Source organism: Dipodomys ordii, unplaced genomic scaffold (assembly GCF_000151885.1).
Source record: "Dipodomys ordii isolate 6190 unplaced genomic scaffold, Dord_2.0 Scaffold133, whole genome shotgun sequence".
Taxonomy (NCBI): Eukaryota; Metazoa; Chordata; class Mammalia; order Rodentia; family Heteromyidae; genus Dipodomys; species Dipodomys ordii.
This window is the reverse complement of record NW_012267349.1, coordinates 3898141-3922865: the sequence shown is the minus strand read 5'-3', so window position 1 is coordinate 3922865 and position 24725 is coordinate 3898141. Positions and strand designations below refer to the sequence as shown.

The 24725-nt window shown below is 39.3% G+C and overlaps 1 protein-coding gene across 1 annotated transcript in view; it reads left to right on the top strand.

Annotated features, from left to right (window-relative positions):
* The first annotated feature begins 7630 nt into the window (after nt 1-7630).
* Dars (aspartyl-tRNA synthetase) overlaps nt 7631-24725 on the top strand; it is a 51733-nt gene continuing 34638 nt past the window's right edge. Inside the window, exons 1-4 of the mRNA XM_013030828.1 lie at nt 7631-7824; nt 10055-10112; nt 13034-13126; nt 18375-18477. Of these exons, the coding sequence (XP_012886282.1) occupies nt 7759-7824; nt 10055-10112; nt 13034-13126; nt 18375-18477 (320 nt within the window). The 5' untranslated portion in view covers nt 7631-7758. The remainder of the gene's footprint in view (nt 7825-10054; nt 10113-13033; nt 13127-18374; nt 18478-24725) is intronic.

Here is a 24725-nt window from a genome sequence, read left to right as displayed (position 1 = left end):
GAGGGGGCACATGTGGAGGGACACAATTCAGTCAATAACATCAGTAATGGTATTGACACTGTTAGGTCAAAGACAACAATGAGAACCACTGAACTAAGCAATGCTGTGAACAAGGGACTGTCCTGTATATTTATACGTAAATTTTATACATAAAGTAACATCTTAAAATCCTTACATAATAAAATACCATTATCTTCATTTTCTTTAAAAAAAAGAAAGAAAAGAAAAAAGGATCAGAGATAAGAAATTACTTTCCTTAATGTGTGTGTTGACTATTTACTCAGCATCCATTTTCCTCTTACCTCTTCTTAATGGAATCTGATTTCATTTTAGTATCCATCTCTCTCCCAATGCATCAATGTGCTTCAATAGAGGCAGCACCCTTCTTCCATCTCCCTAAATCTTGGGGTAGTCTAATTAGTCTACTAATCCCATTTCCTTTACCTGTAACTGGTTCAGTGACCCATGTGACCCATTTCTGGTCAATGAGATATGAAGGAAAGCTCACTACAGGGACTTGGAGGAAATGTCTGTCTAAAGCAGAAGCACAAGAATCTAGTGGGTCCTTCTCTTTCCCTAATGTTGTCCTTACTGGATGTGATAACCCAAATTGGCTGTAGCCATTTGGCTACAACCTGAACTGAAGAAGGAAAGATTGCAGAAAGACTATGCTTGATGCCATTGCAGATATGGCTACATCCATCACACTCAGACTTTCCCATTTCCAAACTTCCTATCTGGTGATCAGTATGTTAGAAATAACTCTAGATGTTGGAGAGTCTTGTAGAAATAAAGATATCAACTCAAAAGGAACCTGGCAAAGCAAAGTTTACTTCCACAGAAGGATATGCCATCAGCCAAAAATGTGGCAAGCAAGCACACAAAGCAGGCAGGCTGCTCCCTTTTTATCCCTAACACAGCAGGCCCCGCCCCTCTGCTCACATTGGCTGAGCTCAGATTCATAATTTGCAAAAGGATGAGGCTTAACAGGATGTAACTTAAAATCAAGAAACTTCCAATCAGATGTCTTAATTATAGTGCTCAGGAAAAAGATGTATGTAACAAAAATGTAATTAGCAAGGACCAAGCCACCTGGCCCATATAGGATAGGATCCCTTCAGAAAATTCTCTCAAGATTAACAAAAAGGAAACAAACTACTTTGATAGAAAAGAGGCTTTTCTCAGAGGGATTCTCTCCTTCAAAGCCAAAGGCATCTCATTTGATTCACCTAGTGAATAGGAATCCTACAATCTAAATTACATGCAGGCATGAGAGAAAAAATAGCTAAATTCACCATGGTAGCAAAGCTCAGCTAGAAGGAGTTGACAATAACAAAACTCAAAAATGCTTGTAAGTTTACAACAGGACAGGTGTTATCTGGTTTCTCATACAGGAGAAATCTACAGCAGTCAAAAATCATGGAAACAGGAAGTGAAATGGTGATTGTCAGAGATTTGGAGAAGGGGAAGTAGGGAGCTATTGTTTCATGATGTCTATTGTCTTTTGTGTTTCTACAATAAAATACCTGAAATTGGTTTTTTTTATAAAGAAAGGAAATCTGGCTCATAATTGTGGTAGTTGGTAAATCCAAAAAGCATAGTATTTATAACCAGAGCTATATCACAACATAGTGAGAATATAGGCTCCAGGCAAAAAGTACATATTTGGGAATAACAAAACAAAAAATGAGGAGGGACCAGATTGAGTCTTTTTAACAACCGTGTGTGTGTGTGTGTGTGTGTGTGTGTGTGTGTGTGTGTGTGTGTGTGTGCGTGTGTGTTGGTGTATATACTTAACTTGAGATAAAGTCTCATGAATTTTCTTTCTGGGCTGGCTTTGAACCATGAGCCTCACATCTCAGCCTCCAGAGTAGCTAGGATTACAGTGTGAGCCACCAGCACTAGCTGATCACTCTTTCTTAAAGAAACTAACCCGGCCCATGAGAACTACTTGATCCCATCCTAGAGAAGTGCCCTCATAAGCTAATAACCTTCCAGTTGGCCCCATATCTCACAGGTTCCCTTACTTCAACACTAGGGGTAGAACTTCCAATACATGAATCGCTGGGACAAACAATATCCAAATCATACCCAATCCTAGTGTGAGGCCCTAAATTCAGTCCCTAGTATCACTAAATAAAAAGTGGAAAGAATTGATTTTATTTTTAAGCACAATTTTTTAAAGCTTTAGGAAACTGGCGCAATTTAGGCTGGAGACAGGCAACCTTACACACTTTAGATGCCTTTAAAGCATACTAAGTAGAATACTAGCTTCCTTGACCACTCACTTTATAATCTTTTCATTGGTCATTCCCCTTACCTGGAATGCTCTTCCCCTAGATGTATGTGTATGTAGCTGTATCTTTCATTGACTTCAAATCTTCAAATGCCACTTTCTCTACCAGGCCTACCCTGACCATTATGTTAAATATTTCAGCCACGTCTCCTCCACCAGAACTCCCTAATCCTGTGCATTGCTCTATTTTCTCTATTTTACTACTGTTTTCCAACATGTTTTAGAATTTTAGGATAACCTGCTACACTTATTATTATCTGCCTCTATCCTCTAATATATAAGATGCATAAAAAACAAGGATCTTTACCTACTTAGTTCCTGATATATCTCAAATGCCTTTCCTAGCACACAGTCAGCAGTCAATATATACTCTGGTGTTTATTATAACTAAAAAATTAAAAACTATAATTAGAAAATTAGAAACCAACATTACAGGATGGAATAGGAGAAACCCTAGGTCTCTTTGGCACAGGCCTAAATTTTCTTAATAGAGACCCGGAAACACAACAAATCAAAGAAAGGTTGGACAAATGGGATTGCATGAAGTTGCAGAGCTTCTGCATGGCAAAGGACATAGCTAGCAAGATCAATAGAAAGCCCACGGATTGGGAGAAGATCTTCACTAGCCATACAATGGACAAGGGTCTCATATCTAAAATATACTTGGAACTCAAAAAATTAAATCTCCCAACAACAAATCCTCAAAGAAACAACTGCCCACTAATTAGTTGGTAAAAGACTTAAAGAGAAACTTCTCTGAAGAAGAAAGAAGGATGGCCAATAGACACATGAAGAAATGCTCAATCTCCCTAGCCATAAAAGAAATGCAAATCAAAACAACATTGAGATACCACCTCACCCCAGTTAGAATGGCAAAAATCAAGAACTCTAACAACAACAGATGCTGGAGGGGATGTGGTCAGAAGGGAACCTTACTTCATTGTTGGTGGGAGTGTAAACTTTTTCAACCACTTTGGAAAGCAGTATGGAGGTTCCTCAAAAGACTTCACATAGAGCTCCCCTATGACGCAGCAATCCCACTTTTGGGCATTTACCCAAATGATCACACACAAGGCTATACAAAAGCTACCAGCACAACTATGTTTATTGCAGCATTATTTACCATAGCTAAGATATGGAACCAACCCAGATGCCCCTCAGTAGATGAATGGATCAAGAAAATGTGGTATTTATACACTATGGAATTCTATGCCTCCATCAGAAAGAATGACATTTCCCCATTTGTTAGGAAATGGAAAGGCTTGGAAAAAATTATATTAAGTAAAGTAAGCCAAGCCCAAAGAAACATAGGTCCCATGGTTTCCCTTATTTGCAATATCTAGTATATGTATGAGTCAAGCAGAAAAGGTCAGATAATGTGATGTTAGGAAAATGAACACTTAGATATGTATTTAAATGTTTTTTTTCTTTCATGCATTTGTTTCTAACGCATTTATAAGATTATTTCTTTGTTGCTTTGTATGTCCCTCCCCCACAGTATAATCCCTGCTTTCACTATATTTGATGTTGGTATAATTTGTGGAGGAGAAGGGGAAAAACAAGTCATTTAAGGTTACAGGTGGAGCTGGGCGCTGGTGGCTCACGCCTGTAATCCTAGCTACTCAGGAGGCTGAGATCTGAGGATCGCGGTTCAAAGCCAGCCCGGGCAAGAGAGACCGTGAGACTCCTATCTCCAATAAACCACCAGAAAACCGGAAGTGGCGCTGTAGCTCAAGTGGTAGAGTGCTCGCCTTGAGCTGAAGAGCTGAGGGACAGCGCCCAGGCCCAGAGTTCAAGTCCCACGACCGACAAAAAAAAAAAAAAAAGGTTACAGGTGGACCTGTTGCAACAATGAGAAGTACAAGTTGTCATGTCGAAAACAAACTTTACAACTTTGGTGGGGGGGGGGGTGGGGGGGGGGGGGGGGGGGGAGGCTGGGAAGGGATGTGAAGGGTAAACAAAGGAGGAGGCTGCAATGCTTGATAAGAAATGTACTCGTTATCTTGCCCATGTAATTGTAACTCCTCTGTACAGTATGTTCACAATAAAAATATAAAAATAAAAAAATTAGAAACCTTGTATACACTGACATTATAACTGAGTTCTTCTATGTTAAGATGGAAGATCTAATTATGCTCCTATCTCTAACTTTACAAAAATTTCAACTAAGAAGTTGGGAGACCAGGAAAGTAGTTGTAGAAACAGTAGTAGGATGCTACAAATTAGACTCATAGTACCCTATTTAGTAGGTATGGAAAGATGAATTTTAAGGTATTAGTCAGAATGTCTGAGAAGCAACTTAACAGATACTATAGAGCCTGGATAGGCAGCTCCAATCACCTCAAAAAGTAGAAGTGGGGAGTAGGAGTGATAATAAGGAATCTAAGAAGTCTGTGTGAGAATATAAATACATACCCTTCCCTACCCCTCTCTTTTGGCAAGATTCCTTTCTCATCCTGACATGATGTGTTCTCTGAAGAGAATAAAGGGATAGGTAGGCAGGTAGGTTCATTGACTTCAGAAACTGGGTGTTAGGTTTTTAAAAAGAGGTAGCCGAGTAAGAACAGCACCACGCACGTGGTATTCAGGTAAGGAGTAGGTTTATTCATCGTTCCGGCTGACACCAGGCCATCTTGGTCCTCCACGCGGTGGGGAAAGGCCTGGGAAAGAGAGCTGGGAGATCTGGGAAAGAGAAAGAGCTGGGAAAGAGAGAGAGCTGGGAAAGAGAGAGAAAAGAGCAAGAAAAGAGAGCATCTGGGAAAGAGGTGAGAAAGAACAAGCTAGGAAAGAGAAGAGAGCTGGGAAAGAGAAGAGTAAGAAAGAGCTGAGAAAGAGCTAGAAAAGGGCAGAGAGAGCATCTGGGCCTGGGCTAGGCCTTATCTAGGGTATGGGCGGAGAAAGGTGTGGCCACATCAAATTCAGATGTGACCTCAGCGGATGCAGATGTGACCTCTTCCAGGTGTGCCAGTTGCCTAGGAAACGTGGGTACTGGGTAGAGACTTTGCTGCGAGGAGGGTGGAGTCTGCTAGCCATCCAGGAGCGGACCTTACACTGGGTGCTGTGCCAAAACTAGTAGAATTCAGGGGCCAAATACCTGTTGATGGCTGACTGCTTCCAGCATCTTGGCAATCATCCCTTTATTCTTCCCACAGAAGAATTTCTTCTTCAACACTCTGACCAGCCAAAGGAAAAGATCTAAAGATCTTGACACCTGAGTTTACCTATCAAATGGCCTAGCAGAGTAAAACTGACAGACCCCAGCAAGTGCTCAGAGCTTCTAATCAGTTTTTGGTCCAACTTTTACCATTAAATAGACAATCATTCACCTCACACTTAAGTATGTGTCTCACATGGAACACAGAAACTGAAGCACAGCTATACAAAAGTGGAACTTTAGGTAAGCGTAGACCCCAGGTAAATTAAAGGAACCATCTCTGGAGGCAGTTTCATTCAATCTTGAGGTACAGTACTAAGACATGGTCTCTACGCTAGTGCTGCTTACCATCTAACTGCAGGTGGGATGAAATTTTGTTACCTCCCTTAATTGTTACGTAATTATTCAAAAGCATCAACTTTATGCTAACCATTGTGTTAGGTACTGGCAATAAAATGATTAGTCATGCCAGGTGCCAGTGGCTCACGCCTGTAACCCTCGCTACTCAGGAAACTGAGATCTGAGGATCACAGTTCAAAGCCAGCCTGGGCAGAAAAGTCTATGACTCTTATCTCCAATTAACCACCAGAAAACTGGAAGTGGTGCTGTGGCTCAGGTGGTAGAGTGCTCACCTTGAGCTGGAGAGCTCAGGGACAGCTCCCAGGCCCAGAGTTCAAGCCCCACAACCAACCAAAAAAAAGAAAAGAAAAGATTATTCATGATTCCCATAAGTTTTTTTTAATCTTCAAGTAGTGTTTGTACAAAGGTGCTCCAATTCAACATATCAGTTTACATGTACAGTGTATCTTAATATCAACCTTTACATGATTTCTATTCTTAATAGAACAAAGGACCTAGACAGATAGCTTCTAGATCTTGGTACACACAGGCTGCCTAGAAGTGACACATTTCACAATCTGTTCCTATATCATGGGCTATGTTACTTCGCCATTTCTGATTCCACAGGGCAGGAAAATTTACTCATTCCTTAGGGATCAGTAATACATTACATTAAAGTACCTTCCATTATACTCATGGGATTCCAACACAAGAAGGAGTCTTTAAAGTTCCTTTGGTATTTGTTTTCCAAATATTTCTTTTTTGAGATGAAGTGATGACATAAATTTCACAATACTGTGGCAGAGTTATGTTTAGCCAAAGTCACAAACACATTTTAACCACCACAATGATAATCATCGTAATCTTAATATAAAGTTTATGAATTGTACAAATCTATTTAATAGTAAGACTATTTCTTCCAAATCGGTGCTTTGATATTTTTAAAAGCTTTTATTCCCTTAGGTATGGTACTAGTGTATGAACTGATGGTCCCAAATCTGAATTCAAATCTCTTCTTATGGCCTTATGCCTTTGTTAGGGTAGGGATCTTATCTTTTCATCTATCTGTGTGGCTTCTCCATGTACTACTTCCTTTCTTTAGCCACTTTGTGTGTGTGTGTGTGTGTGTGTGTGTGTTTATGCTGGTTCTGGGGCTTCAATTTAGGGCCTTGTGCTCTTGCTTGGCTTTCTGCCATCATGTGTATAATTTCTTAAAAGCACTTCTTTTTGCTGCTTTTGTCCTATGAATTGTCCTCTAAAGATTAGAACCTGTTCTTTTAACATGTCTGCACTACCTTCCCGTTTCTCTGGGCATATAAATAAGGTATATATAAAGGCGTGATGTCTCCTGAGCTTTTTCAGTCAAGGCTAGCGCTCCACCACATTGACCCACAGGTTTTCCGGTGATTAGTCAGAGATCGGAGACGCTCGGACTTTCCTGCCCGGGCTGGCTTTGAACCGTGGACCCTCAGATCTCAGCCTCCGGAGTAGCTAGGATGACAGGCGTGAGCCACCAGCACGGGGCTGCCTAATTTTTACTAGAGTGTTCTCTGCGATTAAAACCCGGAGGAACTGATGTGGCTGGAAGGTGAACAAAGCGTCGGGAAACAGACTGAGCAAACAAGAACAAAGTGACCCACCAGGCCAAGCAAAGTAGCCCAGACCCCTCGACTCCGGGAAGTCCCGCGAGACTTTTTACCCAATTCCCGAAGATTTCCATCAAGTCCGGACAACTCCCCTCCCTCCAGAGGGCGGAGCAAGGCGGGAGCCGTGGGCGGCACACGGCCTCTAGCTTCTCCGCACGGAGATCTCGAGAGAGTGTTGGGCTTCTCGCGATATTTCCGGAGCCGACACTTCACACGCTGTCTGGGCCGGGAGGGTGGAGGTGACGGTCGGGGAGAAGCCCCGTGGTGCGGTCCTCCGGAAGCCTGCGAAGGAGGGTAGTGTCCACTCCCCCGAGTCTGTCACGATGCCCAGCGCCAGCGCCGGCCGCAAGAATCAGGAGAAGCCGCGGGAGATCATGGACGCGGCGGAAGTGGGTTTTCCTTCGTCCCAGGGCCTGGGCGGGCCGGCCGGGCCGAGGGTGGGGGTAGCGTCCCGGGGCCCTGTCGTCAGCGCTCCTCGGGCCTGGAGCCGGGGCTCCCGCGGCCCAGCACCTCCCTGAGGGTCTGCAGGGCCCGGGCTCAGCCAGCTGCGAACCCTGGTGCTTCTGGTGACCTGGTCTGAGGGGCCTCCCCCCGGGGCTGGGCGGCACGTTCGCGAACCCCGGCCTCCCCGGAAGCGGGAGCCGCGTGTGCACCCCCGAGCTCGTCTGGGTTAGTCACGTAACACACCCTCCACCCTAGTCCCGCGGTGGTTTTGCCCACCAGTACCAATCGATGTGTGCTTGGCCCCTAGGTTCCAAATGCCCTGTCAAAGAATGATCGTCCTCGGCAAAACCACCTGCCAATATGTGTAATGACCTTTTTTTTTCATGTGGCAGTTTAAAAAAAAAAACAAAACACGTGTCGTGTTCTTGCTCACCTGACGTGGTGAGTTAGTGAAGTTCGTAGAGGGTTCACTTGAAATAAACACCCAGTGGTTCTTTAAGTACTTCTTAGAAGTCAAGAGTTTTAATTTCCGAAATGGTGGTTTTATGTGCCATACTATAATGGTAAGCCTTACTCTTGTCTGGCTCCTAATTTGCTCTTGAAGAATTCTGCTTTTATGGTAAACTACATAATAAATCATCTCATAATATTACATATAATCAGGATTGCTAGACTAATACTAACCAGAAGAGATTGCACATCTTTCTTCTTTTACTTTATGAAGCATTTCTTACATATGTATGCTATTTTCAGGCTTCCTTGAGTGACAGTATCTTCTCTTATGGCCCACATGATACTTGCCCTTGAATTGTATTTTTTGTTTAAGATCTTGTACTTAGAACAGGCTAGCCTGGGACTTGGCCATCCTCTTGCCTCAGCTTCTAGTATGCTGGGATTATAGGCATGTGCCACCATCTGAGATGCATTTTTCTTAATATTTCAAAAAAATTGTTCAGCAGGGCACCATGAAGACTATAATCCTAGTTATTTGAGATGCAGATATCAGAGGATAGGGTTAGAAGTCAATCAGGGCATAACAGTTCATGAGACTCCATTTCAACCAATGGTTGGTTGTGATAGAGGGTACTTGTTATGACTGCTGTGTGGAAACAAAATGACTGATTTCAGTGGTGCTGTGCCTGTCATTTGAAGTGACATAGGGAAACACAGAAAGATTACAGCCCAGGCTGACCAGGAAATAAAGGGAGACTACCTTAAAAAGAACCTTTGCAAAAAAAATAAAAAAGGGCTGAGCCATGACTCCAGTGGTAAAACACCCACCTAACAAGTGCCATAAGCACCTTGATTCATTTAATGGTACAAAATCTACTGTTCTCTGTATCTAAAAAAGGGGATTCCAACTACTAGCTTTAGTGGCAGAAACTTTTATGCAGATTTTAAGTTACCTTGTGAAAATCTGAAGAAATTATTTTGTCTATTGATGTGTAAGGCTATGAATGTACTCTTGCAAATAGCATAGGTTTATAAGATAAACATTGTGACAGATCATTTTATAGGTGAAAGGAACTTAATACATCATTTTAAAGGTAAGATTGAAATGAAACATCACTTACCTACTTAGACCCTTGGTCTCCTGTTCCTATAGCTGTCTTTAAATCTGTAGTTGAGTTTTGATAGTATTACAGTGCCACTGTCAACCCTTTGTAACCTACTATCCTAAAACTGGATTTTAGAAACAAGAAGCTGGTGAGTTTCTTGATGTTCTAAAAAAGAAAAGTTGCAATTAATTCATATTTAACATCTCTGATTTCTAAGAACAGGACATCTGGGTCAGAAAGCATCTCTTCCCAAAATATAAAGTTAATACAACTCTGGTACTTTGTCCTATTCCCAGAAGAAATTCATAACCCTGCTTTAAAGTAATTTAATTTCCATTTTGAAGATGGTAATTAATTTGTGTAGTACATGAGTGTACATTTCATCTGAGTGCTTTTATACATGGTGTATCCATCCAGGATTGGTAATCTGTGAAACAAGTAGAGACTGGATGGTTTGTTTTCTTTTTGGAGATACACATGTAAATAACAGGCTTCTGTATTTAAAGTGGCTGACTCTGAATTAATGAAATGTTCCTTCACGTTAAAATTTTCATTTTTATGTGAGGTTATTTGTATTTACATTTTTAGAATCATGATGTAAAAACTTTTTTTCTAGGATTATGCTAAAGAGAGATATGGAATATCTTCAATGATACAATCACAAGAAAAGCCAGGTTAGTGTTTATAAAATCTTGTTTTGCTTGTGGATCTGGGAAATCCAACCCAAAGCTTTTGGGCATGCTAAGAAAATTAAAATGTTCTACCATTGAGCTATATACCTATCCCTTCATTAAGTTTTAAGTAGAGTAACAAAAGACATAACTGAAGGAATAACTTTGAAAAGGTAAAATGACATTTGTAATGCAACAAGATGTCATCACTATATAAATACTGTCACTTTAAGGTTTATAATCTAAAAGAGAAGTAATATATTTAAATGAATATTGGAGGTTTAATGGTGCATATTAAATGATGGACTATATATGTTTTCTTAATTCCTAAATTATTAAGTAGGATTTTACTGTGACCCAGGGGTAATAGAAAAGTGGTTAATAACCACATCACATGCAGCCTTTGTGTATGTTTTAATACCTCTGAATAAATCTTCATACTTTCCTCCAAATAGTTTATCTTTCTTGTCTGCTTCTATGGCTCCAGATTCTTTTATTCTAATGCAAGTTACTCTTAAATCTTATTACTGCTGTTCATTGCCTCTGCCAGTTACGCTGATGGAATGTGAATTGGGACACCTCAGATATTTTGGGATATATTGAAGATTGAGAACCCCTATGAGAATTAAATGGGATGCCACAAGAAAGACAGGCCATTACTCTTTCTTATATGTAATACTGTTAAGATGGTCCAAATCATCAAATACACATACACATTCAGATTTGTTATGCTCTCTATTTGGTTTTGAGTATTTATTCCCTCGTTACTATTCATTTACTCTTTCAATCTTGGTGTTTTCCAATATGCTTACTAAAATCTTAACACTTTTTTTCTTTCTTTACACTTTTGTGTGAGTTTACACAGCACACTTGAAATTTGGCTTCACTTCATGCAATCTATTGGCAGAATTTTGCAAAAATCCTCTTATGATGCATATCCGTATGGCTTTGAAATTCCTCTTTCATCCTCTTTGGTTTTGGCCATGAGAAACATAGCATTCTGCTAGAAATTAAATCTTTAAACTGTATGTATCCTTGCTTCAAAAGACAAATCATGAGTGCATTCAGAAAAAACATAGATTAAATGCATTATATAATTTGATTTGTAATATCCCAAAAGGTATTATTCTTAATATTGTATCATTTTTCTTTCTTTTTCTTTTGTGCTAGACCTGGTGCTTGAGCTCAGGGCTTGTGTGTTATTCCTGAGCTTCTTTTTTTTTTTTTTGTCGGTCGTGGGGCTTGAACTCTGGGCCTGGGCGCTGTCCCTCAGCTCTTCAGCTCAAGGCGAGCGCTCTACCACTTGAGCTACAGCGCCACTTCCGGTTTTCTGGTGGTTTATTGGAGATAGGAGTCTCACAGTCTCTCCTGCCCCGGCTGGCTTTGAACCGCGATCCTCAGATCTCAGCCTCCTGAGTAGCTAGGATTACAGGCGTGAGCCACCAGCGCCCGGCAGCTTCTTTTGTTTAAGGCTAGTTCTACTCTTCAAGCTATAGCTCTACTTTTGGGTTTTGGAGGGGATAGTTTATTGGAGATAAGAATCTCACAGACTTTCCTACCTGGGCTGGTTTTGAACAGCAATCCTCAAATCTCAGCCTCTTGAGTAGCTAGGATTTCTTAATATTCAGATTTTTTTTTTCTTTTCGTCTGTCATGGGGTTTGAACTCTGGGCCTGGGCTCTGTCCCTCAGCTCTTTAGCTCAAGGTGAGCACTCTGCCATTTGAGCCATAGCACCACTTCCTGTTTTCTGGTGGTTTATTGGACATAAGAGTTTCACAGAAGTGGTGCTGTAGCTCAAGTGGTAGAGCGCTTACCTTGAGCTGAAGAGCACAAGGACAACACCCAGGCCCAAAGTTCAAGCCCCACGACTGACCCAAAAAAAAAAGTTTCACGGACTTTCCTGGCAGGCCTGGCTTTGAACCATGATCCTCAGATCTCAGCCTCCTTAATAGCTAGGATTACAGGCATGAGCCACCAGTGCCCGGCTGATAATCCAGATTTTTCCCCCCCACCAAATAGTGCATATTGAGAATAGGAAAAATGATTTTTGAATATTTTAGCTATCTTTCCATGATAGTGGTTTTGTTGCTCTTTTCATATTTGATGGGCTTTAGGGGGGTATTTATCATTGTGTTTAATATCAGTGGTCTTGGGCTCACTTAAAAATCAAAAGCTCACTTAGTAACTAAAGGAAACAAAGAATGATCCAAATATGACTAGATTTAGGACTCAAGCATCTTCAAAGCTCTGCCTTCTTCTTGCTTCTGTTTCCTTTAGAATATTGGACTCATTCTCTCCTACAAGCTTATTTATTGGGAAAGGTGGTGATTTTTTTGCCACAAGTATATACCCTCTCAGATCAGGAAAGACAGCTCTTTACTCCTAGATTATGTACATTGATTCCCAGAAAAGGACTTTGATTAACTGAGATTGAGTAATATATCCTTCCCTGGATCAGTCACTGTCCTGGGGAATGAGCTACCATGACTATCTAGGCTAAAAATCCTGTGGCTAGCTAACTTACATTCTAGGACAAGCAAGCAAAATGCCATGTTCACTTATGCTTAAAAGGTATGTTTGGCTTTTTAATTCATCTAAGTTTTCAGCAGGTTTACACTTTGGAATTTGTTTCATTATAGTATAGACTAAATTAGAAAGGAACTAGTTAAGAAACTTGCTATAGTTTAAGCAAGAGGTAATAGTAGCCTTACTTAAGATGATAGCAATGAAGGTAGAAGAGTATTATATTTAGAAAGTGCAATTCACACAATGTAAAGCAAATTGCATATTGAAGGTTATAGAGAAGAATTTATCAAAGATTGAGAATTACTTAAGATAATGACAAGTTTTTAGACTAAGCTGCTTGATGAAAATAATAGTCTGTAAATTTTTAATTTAAAAGTCGTTTTTATTATGTGTTGCAGATCGAGTTTTAGTCCGGGTGAGAGATTTGACAATACAAAAAGCTGATGAAATTGTCTGGGTACGTGCAAGAGTACATACAAGCAGAGCCAAAGGTAAGATTGATATGATTTACTGTCCATTTTGACAATGACACTAAATTTTTTGGTAATATGAATTCCTTACAGACGAAAGTGAATCATTAAGAACAGAACTAAAGCCGGGCACCGGTGGCTCACATCTTTAATCCTGGCTACTCAGGCGGCTGAGTGCCGATGATTGTGGTTCAAAGCCAGCCCGGGTTGGAAAGTCTGTGAGACTCTTTATCTCCAGTAAACCACCAGAAAACTGGAAGTGGCACTGTGGCTCAAGTGGTAGAGCACTTGCCTTGAGCTGAAGAACTGAGGGACAGTCCCCAGGCCCAGAGTCCCAGCCCCATGAACAATACCAACAACAATAACAGAGTTCAAGCCCCATGACCCAAAAAAAAAAAAAAGAACAGAACTAAAACTATTAAGTCATTGTAAAGTATTTATCCATGGTTAATCAGTTTAGGATCCTGTAAGATACCTTTGAAAATAAATTTCTTCTAATGCTGTATCCAAAAGCCCATGACTATAGTCCAGCTACTCAGGAGTTAAGAGATTGGAAGAATTATGGTTCAGTCTAGGCAGAAAAGCAAGATTCCATCTCAAGCAATAAAACTAGGAATAGTGGTATACTGTACTCATCTATCATTTTAGCTATACAAGACCCTTAAATAGGAATATCAAAGTCCAGGCCAGCCTAGGCAAAAATGTAAAACTGTATTTAAAAAATACCTAATAATAGTTGGGATGTAGCTCAGTGGCAAAGCTTTTACCTAAGTAGTGCACATTCTGGGTTCAATCCCTAGTACCAAAAAAGACAAGATCAAAAAAAAAAATATATATATAAGGGCCTGGGAAGATGGCTCAGTGGTAGAGTGCTTGCCTTGCATGCCTGAGGCCCTGGGTTTGATTCCTCCGTACCACATAAGCAAAAAGAAAAAAGCCAGAAGTGGCGTTGTGGCTCAAGTGGTAGAGTGCTGGCCTTAAGCTGAAGAGCTGAGGGCAGAGTTCAGGCCCCACGACCGGACCCCCCCCCAAAAAAAAATATATAATATATATACATTATATATATATATACATAAGTTCAAACGAACAAACAAAAAGACTAGTGAAAGGAGCTCGGACTGAGCCTCAAGTGCCTGCCTAGCCAATTTAGTCTCTTAGATCCATCCCCAATACCACAAAAAGTAATTATAGATCCAGGTGTCCATGCTCACACAATCCTAACTACCCAGGAGGCTGAGATCTGAGGATCACAGTTCAAAGCCAGCTCAGGCAGGAAAGTCCATGAGACTCATCTCCAATTAGCCACCTGAAAACCAGAAGTGCTGTGGCTCAACTGGTAGAGTGCCTTAAGCTAAAGAGCTGAGGGACAGCGACCAGGCCCAGAGTTCAAGCCCCACGACTGACAAAAAAAAAAAAAAAAGGTAATTATAAGATTGTTCAATAAGAATGATACCACCCCATTTGTTAGGAAATGGGAAGACTTGGAAAAAAATCATATTAAGTAAAGTAAGCCAAACCCCAAAGAAATATAGGTTCCATGGATTCCCTCATTGCAATAACTAGTAGTACGTCTAGGATAATTTTATCAGATGAGCAGAAAAGCTCAAAAGCTATGTACATATGGATCATCTAGGATGATGCTAAGTAAAATGAACCCCAAGATAGGGATACATTAGGTCTTTGTTGTTGTTTTTAATGTACTATGTGATTTTTGTTGTTGTTGTTTCCATTGTATGTTCTTCTCCCTATGGTATATCCCCTGTTGTCAGTGTACTTGATTTTGGTACCTTGCATCTTGTATAAACATTTGTCTAATTTGGGGAGAGGAAGGAGAATTTAAAAAAATGCTGAAACAAGGACACAGGATGACCCATTGCAACAATGAGACCCACAAGATAGTATATTGGAAATGAACTTTACAACTTCAGGCGGGGTGGAGGGGCGAGGAGTGAGGGGAGGTGAGGGAAGGAAGGGATAGTGGGAGAACAACAAGGGAAGGGGTAACAATGCTCAAGAAGAAAGTACTCATTATGTTACTCATGTAACTAACCCCTTTGTATAGCATCTTTACAATAAAATGAAAAAAGAAAGATGGTCCAATAAGGTTGCCACTGGCACATGTACTTATGTAAGTTAAAATTCAGCAGCTCAGTCACACTAATTGTATTTTGAATGATTAATAAAAAAGTGGTTACTGGCTCTCCTTTTAGACAGCTCACATACGGAAGACTTTCTTGTAGAAAGTTCTTTCGGACAGTGCTAACAATTTTGAATTAACAGCAGAAACATTAGGGGGCTTTAAACAAACTGATGTCTTATAAAATATTGGCCTACCTTAGTATTCAGCACTATCTAAAAATATTAATAGCATTTATATTAGATTGTAACTACTTTTCACACACTTTTTTGGAGAGATAGCCAGGTCTGGGCTTTGAACTCAGAGCCTGGTTGCTATCTCTTGAGTTTTTTTTGCTCAAGGATAGCACTTTTGCCAATTGAGCCACAACTCCATTTCCAGCTCTTTCTCCCAGACTTTTCCTGCCTAGGCTGGCTGCAAACTCTAATCTTCAGATCACAGCCTCCTGAATTAGTATTACAGGAGTAAGCCACTGATATTTTGCTTTCCCTGCTTTAATCATTCAACAGATATGTGAAGTACCATGTAACAGGCATTGCTAGTCCACTTTATGAATGAAGAAACATATCCAAAGTAATAAAGCTGCTTCCTGAAGTCTTATAGGAATTGGTGGAATATGAACAGAATCCACAGACTTTCTAGGATACCTCTATTTAGGAGAGTTTTCTGCTCCTATACCATTTAATACAGCCCTTGCTTCAGCTTTTCTTAGTTGTTTTCATATATTTTTATTACAGAATTAATATATAATTTGTTGGCATATATGAAAATAGAACAATGAAACCAGTTGAAATTGTTATAGGAAGGGAGAGTAATAGGGGGATTGATTATAATACATTATGTACCTGTGTGGAAATGTCACAGTGAAATCTCCCAGTGTATAAATGTATGCTAATAAAGTTAATATATGTCCATCATTTTAAGTTATGACATTCTTAGCTCCAATTAACCACCAGAAAATGGTAGAGTACTAGCCTTGAGCAAAAGAGCTCAAGGATAGCATTTAGAAACACTTGTTCTTTTGGATTATAAAAGTAGATGATTGCTTGCCAGGCATGAGTGGCTGTTGCCTATATACTAGCTACTTGGGAGTCTGAAATCTGAAGATCATGGTTTGAAGCTAGCTAGTCCTGGAAGGAAAATCCATTAAACTCTTATCTCCAATTAACCTCTAAAAAGCAAGAAGTGGAGCTGTGGCATAAGTGGTAGAGTGTGCTATCCTTCAGCAAAAACAGCTCAGGGACAGCACCCAGATTCTGGCACAAAAACATATAATCCTCAAGATTTTAAAATAAAACTTTGTAAGTAGTATGCTGTAATTTTTCTCAATTTACAGGTGAATAAACACATAAAGTGGTATGAATTTTTTCCCTAGGCCCCTTTTCAGGGAACTGATAGGATACAATTAAAGGGCTTTTGGTGGGGGGGGGGGGCCTTGAACTCTGAGCCTAGGCACTGTCTCTTAGCTCTTCACCTCAGGGTGAGTGGCTCTACCACTTGAGCTACAGCAGCACTTCCTGTTCTGAATGGTTTATTGGAGATAAGAGTCGAAAGGAGTTTCCTGCCTCTGCTGGCTTTGAACCATGATCCTTAGATCTCAGCCTCCTGAGGATTACAGGCGTGAGCTACTGATGTCCATATTGATTAAAGGGCTTTTGATTTCCAAGCCATATTTCAAATCATTAAGCTAAATATTATCCCATAATGCTGACTCACAAACATTTTCTTATGCTCACCTTTTTTAAGTCTTTTAGAGCTCTCTGTTCTCTTCAGCACTAGATGGCTTCATAATTAAGCTTGGTCTGGACTGCCACTAAACAACTAGAACAGCTAAAATACTCTTTACCCGAGCAGTGTTGTAGTCACATTACCTTTAATTTCTCCCTAACATTCTGTTCCAAGTGGAATAGTGTATGACTGAAATAGCAGTTCTTTGAATAATGTCATTTTGATCCATGAGTTTTTCTATGACAATTTTTACCATATAATGTTTTTAAATCCCTCTCAATTTGTATAATCTAAAAAAAAAAACAACTTCCTTTTCTTTTAGGTTTTTACTCCAGAACAAAAGGGAAAATTAGTGTCTTTTTTGTGATAAAAACCTGTCAATCATGTGTGAATCCAGAGCCAATAGACTATCTGCATTGACATTTTCCAACCTCTATTTATTCATGACTACTATCTGATTTGCATTTCAAAATTATGCCAAACATATTAACATATTTACTGCTTTTCTTTTTTACTTTTTTTTTCCCCCTGCAAAGCTATTTCTTAATCTGGAAAACATTTCTCAGTTTAAAAGGGAAAACTTTGTTTTTCCCAAGACAAACTGATAGAGAAAAATGGGACTTGAAGATATTTAACTCGCTTTTATGACAAAGTCGTTTTCCTGAATTTGATCAGAGATGTAAGGATCTGCTTTGGAGGAAAAGTGCTATCACATGGGTACATAATGACTGAAATATATTACAAGTAATATTTTTCAGAAGGTTATGAATAAGGGATGACATCTCTTTATGAAAGAAAGGGAAATCAAGAGGCCCAGGATAGATAAAAATAAAACTGATTATAGTACTTGGAGAGAATGAGTTCACAAACAGATTATTTGGAGTTTAAAAATATTGAAGTTTCATAAAGGATGAAAGATTGGGAAATGATAAAATACAACATGAAAGGAACCTATCAATCTAAATTATCTTTAAAATGCACTTAAAATGGTAAGAATTCTATTGACAACCTCCATAAAATGCTTGTGTTCTTATTAAGGCACTTTATTAGCACTTTTGTGGTTGCATAATTGAAGCTTTCATGGTAATTATTAGTGTCTTTATAGAATCTAGTAGCTATTATATGTTGAAAGTGGTCTGAAATTACAAAATAATCTTTAGATTTATACATTGCTTTAATTAGTGATTTGTCTATGTTTTCATAATAATGTTCAAGCATTTTTAGTTATTCATGGTAGGAGCTTGAGTTTTTAAAGCTTGTTGTTTGGCTGTGAATGCTGGATGGATACACTTGTGTGTACATGCCTAAATTTGGGCCCAATTTTAAAGTAGAAAAACATTTTCCTTCTTTGCCAAACCTGAAGCAATATGTTTTTCATGCACTTGTATTCTTCCTGCCTCTCAGGGAAGCAGTGCTTCTTAGTCCTACGTCAGCAACAATTTAATGTCCAGGCTCTTGTGGCGGTGGGAGACCATGCAAGCAAGCAGATGGTTAAATTTGCTGCCAAGTAAGTAAGCAATTATATCCTGTTGTCAGAATAAACAATGGTGGGAACCAAGACTCCCAGGGGTTTGGACCATTTTCATACATTAACATCAATGCTTCGTTTGTTTAAAAATGTAGTTATTTAAATTGTCAGTTCAGTGTTGCTTGAATACATTAAACTCACAAAAGAGAAAATATGGAGCACAGGCTTGAAATTCATTTGGAACTGCTGAAGCAGCACTCTTTACAGACATGTCACATTTACTTTCAAGTAGAGTAACAAAAAGCCTGGCAGCCTCAACTGCTCTGCTAAGCAGAGCAACTATTTTGTGGTGATTGTTGAGCTTTATTTCCTCCCTCTCTCCCTCTTCCCTACCTTCCCCAAGTTATGATTTGCATATTAAGCAACAAGTTTTCTTAGTGACTTAATAAAAGTATGTAAAATAAGAGAATGTAGTTTTACAAATGATTTTTTTCTGAAGGAAATAAAATGAATGTGATATCGTGTTATAACTTTGATGCCAAAAAGGTCTAGGGGAAAAAAGCAATACCCTCCCTCTCCTACTCCTTGCTGTAAAGGTCTTGCTGCCTGGCTCAGAATTCCTTTAGAAGGCACAGTATATTACTCACCTTACAAAAGAACAGGATATAGTGACAGAAAGGAAGGGTAGTTACGTGTGCTGTAAATCATAATGAGGTAAGTTTTACTTAATAGTTGGCCACAACTGGGCTGGGAAGGTGGCTCAGTGGTAGAGCGCTTGCCTTGCATGCCTGAGGCCCTGGGTTCGATTCCTCAGCACCGCATAAGCAAAAAGAAAAAAAAAGCCGGAAGTGGCACTGTGGCTCAAGTGGTAGAGCGCTAGCCTTGAGCTGAAGAGCTGAGGGACAGCGCCCAGGCCCAGAGTTCAGGCTCCACGACTGGAACCAAAAAAAAAAAAAAAAATAGTTGGCCACAACTATGTTGTTTGTATGTTTGTATCAATTTCATCTCATGAATTTTATCCATGACAGTGATCAACGTAGACATGGGGAAATGGTCTCTACATTTTTAAACAGTACAGTGCTTCATATATGTAAATGTTTTATAAAAGAAATCTAAAATAAATGCTATGGGTTTTTTTCTCTTGATTTTCTGTTAACCTAGATATATATTTCCAAACATGGTTACCGTAAACAGAATTATGGATTCTAGAATTAGAAATTAAACAATGACCTAATTTAATATCTAATTTATATTTGAGCTCCTGACCCCCTGTACAGTGTTTTACGTATTTTAGGTTTGAGTTTAGAGATTTGTCAAAATCAGTTTTATTATTTTATAGTATTACTGTTTTCAGGTTTAAACGTTTTACTATCATGCATTCCATCAACTGACTGATGAATTTGGTAATGTTGATTCTATTAGTACAATAACTGACCTCTTTCTCTTATGATGCTACTATCCAAAGAGTGCCACTTCTGTGTTTTCTCTTGAATTTTCTGATAATCAAGTTTGCTTTCAGAGACATTGAGAGTACTTATGAAAACATTGGTCAGCTAGCCTTTAATGTAAATATGCAACCTATGAAGTAGGACATCAATGAGCATTGCCCCTAGAAACAAACTTGTATCTACACAGACGACCTTCTATGGAAAGGAAAAAAAGATGGCTATGGAAACCACAGACATATATGCTAGATTATATTTCGGATAGCAGGAAAAAGTCAGTCTTGAATAATTTTTATGAATTTAATCTTTTATATTTGATTCTGAAAACTAATGTATGGAACTGACAGTTTTCCTGGGCCATATTTTTTCTATTATATTGCATTATAATCTCAGTGTTACATAGCTTAAGAAAAGATTCTAGTCTAAAAGTAATCCCATTTTTTCTTTCTTTTGTGATACTAGGCTTTAGTTTCAGAGCCTCATACAAGGCAGGCTCTCTCTAAAACTTAAGCTATACTCTCAACTCTCCACTTACATTTAATATTTACTGAGAGGCATTCTGCTGACAGATGGACAGTCAATTAATGTGATGTTTTTAGAACTCACACAAAGTAATCCACAAAATAGATACTGTCATTAATTTGGGTTTACTTAGAAACTCTTGAGTCTTGCTAAGTGAAAACAATTGATAGAATCAAATGTAGTTTTTTTTTTCTTGTACTGGTGATAGAATTCAGGCTCTAGCACTTGCTGGGCATGTTCCTGAACCTCTAGCTCCAGATGGCAATCAGAACTTACTATCTGAAAGAACTACTTGCAAATGGTCTCCCAGGCAGAACTTAGTTGACTTATGTCCTTATAACCTATACAGAAAATATAGGCCTTTATCCAAATCAGGTATATATAATGACCTTTCTTTTAGACAGAGTACTTCTTAGGTAAGTCTTGATACTATTAATTTCTGAGGTGAAGCAGAGTACTGACGTTTGAAAATTATCCAAACCCTGAGAGACTTTGGTTCTGATGTCCTTCTTTTTCTCTTTTTTTTTTTTTTTTTGCGGGGGTGGGGGGTATTTTTGTTTTTGTTTTTTTTGGTTGGTTATGGGGCTTGAACTCTGGGCCTGAATGCTGCCCCTCAGCAGTTGAGCTCAAGGCTAGCACTGTACCACGTGAACCACTACGCCACTTCCAGTTTTCTTAATGGTTTATTGGAGATAAGAGTCTCACAGATGGGGCTAGGAAGGTGGCTCAGTGGTAGAGTGCTTGCTTCACATGCATGAGGCCCTGGGTTCGTTTCCTCAGTACCGCATAAGCAGAAAAAGCCCAAAGTGGTGCTGTGGCTCAAGTGGTAGAGCACTTGCCTTGAGCTGAAGAGCTGAAGGACAGTGCTCAGACCCAGAGTTCAGGCCCCAAGACCGAATCCCCCCCTCCCCCCCAAAAAAATAGTCTTACAGACTTTCCTGGACTTTCTTGGTTGGCTAGCTTTTGAACAGTGATCCTCAGATCTCAGTCTCCTGAGTAGCTAGGATTACAGGCGTGTGCCACTGACGCCCAGCTTTCTCTTTTTTAATTAATTTTATTGATTGATTGATTTTGCCAGTAGTTAGGGTTTGAAGTCAAGTGCCATGCTTCCAGCCCAGCTTTTTGCTATTTTTCTTATTTTTGGAGGTGGAATCTTTTCTGCCCCAGAGGCTTCAAACTAAGTTCTTCTGGATCACCACCTCCTAAGCAGCTAGGATTAAGGTGTTAATCATCTGCTTTATGTCCCTTGATCTAGGTGTAATGCAGAATCAAGTTATAAGTTAGATTTAAAAACAAACAAAAGAACATTGAGCTATTTTTAGGTCCTTAGAAGTTGGACTTCATGCAACTAGCAATACATGAGAAAAGGTTGAGCATTTGTTAAGTTATAAAGCCTTTGAACTGGTTACATTCACCGAGTAAAGCCAATTTTATACAATAGATTTAGCATATGGTATTTAGATAATAGTTATATAAATTTTGGCACTAATACACTAAGAAATCAAGCCAAATAATTAAATGGAGTTGTATAAATGGTTTAGTTACCTTGTAGAAAAGGAAAATTCTCATAAGTAAAGCTTTAATGATGAATGATGAGTTTAATAGTTGGTTGACTGACATTGGTTCAGACTCCAGATAAGTTAGTCAGCTTGTCTTTTTTTATTTAGACCACTAAAGTAGCTCAGAAATCCTAGCCTTTGATAGTAGAAGTCTAAAGAACATGTCACTTAACAGAAAGCCAACAATATTATCTTTGTACTCAAAGTAAGAATTCTGAGGGGTTGGAGATTTAGCTCAATGGAAGAGTAGTTGCCTGGCAAGTGCAAGAGCTTGAGTCAGTAGCTCTGAAAAAAAAAAATTGAAAGAAGAAAATGGAGAACGTTTTACTTTAGAATGACTTGTTACCTGTTCTATTTAAGAATAAAAATAAGTAAGTGAAATTGTAATATAAATTCTAAAGACCTTTTAGAACTTACTAAGAAAAAATATTTAGAATTTGTTTTATCTTTGAAAATCCTTATTAGTTAGGTATAGTCTAAATAGTGGATTTTTGTTTTGTTTTATTTTTTTGTCAGTCATGGGCTTGAACTCTAGGCCTGGGCGCTGAGTAGCTAGGATTATAGGCGTGAGCCACCCAGGCTGGTTTTGAACCATGATCCTCTGATCTCAGCCTCCTGAGTAGCTAGGATTATAGGCGTGAGCCACCAGCCCAGCTTCTTTAAACAGTGTTTTTGCTTTTGTTTGGATTTCTTTCATTTTTTGGAAGTAGTGCTGTGGCTCAAGTGGTAGAGTGCTTGCCTTGAGCTGAAGAGCTGAGGGACAGCGCCCAGGCAGGCCCAGAGTGTTCAAGCCCCAAGACCGACCAAAAAAAAAAAAAAAAATCAGAATCATTTTTTGGTGGTACTGGGCGTTGAACTCAGGAGCCTTGTGCTTGCTAAACAGGCTGTATCACTTGAGTCACTTCTTTTTGTTTTTCTAATAACGAAAGTCTCACTTTTTGCCCAGACAGGCCTGGTCCACAATCCATTTGTTTACATTTACAGCATAAACTAGGACTATAGGTATGCACCACCATTGAGATGGGGTTTCATGGACTTATTGCCCAGGCTAGCCTCAAAACATAAGCCTCCACGTACCTTAGCCTTGTAAGTAGGTAGGATTACAGATATGAACCATCATGCCTTGCTTAAAACAGTGGTTTTATTTTAAGTGAGTGTGCATTGGCTCTATTGTGAAATTGAAGATTAAGGTAGCTTTTTTGTATATTTATCTTTGAGGTCACATTTGGTAAGCTAAAATTTGTAAAATAAGAATCTAAGGTAAATTTACTGTTGAATCATAAATAACTGAAAGAAATTACCTAGGAAACAGATGAAAGAATTTTTATAACCATAAGTGATACTCACTTAAGGGACTGGGAAGATGGTTCAGTGGTAGAGTGCTTGCCTTGCATGCATGAGGCCCTCGGTTCGATTCCTCAGCACCACATAAACAGTAAAAGCAGGAAGTAGGGCTGAGGCTCAAGTGGTAGAGCGCTAGTCTACAGCTGAAGAGCTGAGGGACAGCACCCAGGCCCAGAGTTCAGGCCCCACAACTGACAAAAAAAAAAAAGATATTCACTTATTAACCATATTGCAAAATCCTTTTTAAAAAAAGTTTCTGTACCCAGTTTATCAATAAGTAGTTGATAAGCCATTTTATGCAAATTTCAGTTCTCAATACTACAATATTAGCTTTTCACTTGAATTATATGGTTCTATAAAATTACCAGCTGATAATTATTTAAATTATTGGATTGTTCTTTGCAGAATTTTGGTTAATTATGGAGCCATATTATCCTGAACCAACTTCAGGGTTAATGTTATACATAATTACAAACAGGCATCCTTCATATTACTAGCATTGAAGCCAACTACTGAAACACATTAAATATAGAGCTGGTGCTGAAGCTACAGTTTTATATGGTAAACCAGATTTCAACAACTTGGTTTTATAGAATTTTAATATTGTAAATTTTATTTTTTCCTTTTTTTTTGTCGGTGGTAGGGCTTGAACTCTGGGCTTGGGCACTATCCCTGGGCTCTTCAGCTCAAGGCAAGCACTCTACGGCTTAAGCCACAGAGCTACTTGCAGTTTTCTAGGGGTTTATTGGAGATAGGAGTCTCACGGACCTTCGTGCCAAGGCTGGCGTTGAACCGAAACCTTCAGATCTCAGCCTCCTGAGTAGCTAGGATTATAGGCTAGCCTTGAGCTGAAGAGCTGAGGGACAGCGCCCAGGCCCAGAGTTCAGGCCCCACTACCGGACCCAAAATAAATAAGTAAATAAATAAATAAATCACTTTGACTTTCAAGTTAAGAGCTATAGTTGTAAACATTTTATACTAGCTTTATATTCGTAGATACTCAGGTAATAAGATAATGCTAATTTACATGAACACTTAAGGCCCCTGGAATTTAGTAGTTTTAGAATCCTCGTCTGTGGCCTATTGAATAGTGCATACTTCTCACTTAGCTTTTTTTTTTTTTTTTTTGTCGGTCTTGGGCTTGACCACTGGGCGTGGGTGCTGTCCCTCAGCTCTTCATCTCAAGGCGAGTGCTCTACTGCTTGAGCCACAGAGCCACTTCCAGTTTTCTAGGGGTTTTTGGAGATAAGAGTCTCACGGACCTTTGGGCCAGAGTTGGCGGTTGATGTTAGGGAAATGAACCCTAAGATACATATTCAAATGTTTTTTTTCTTTCATGCGATTGTTTCTAACACATTTATAAGATTATTTCTTTGTTGCTTTGTATGTCCCTCCCCCACAGTATAACCCCTGCTTT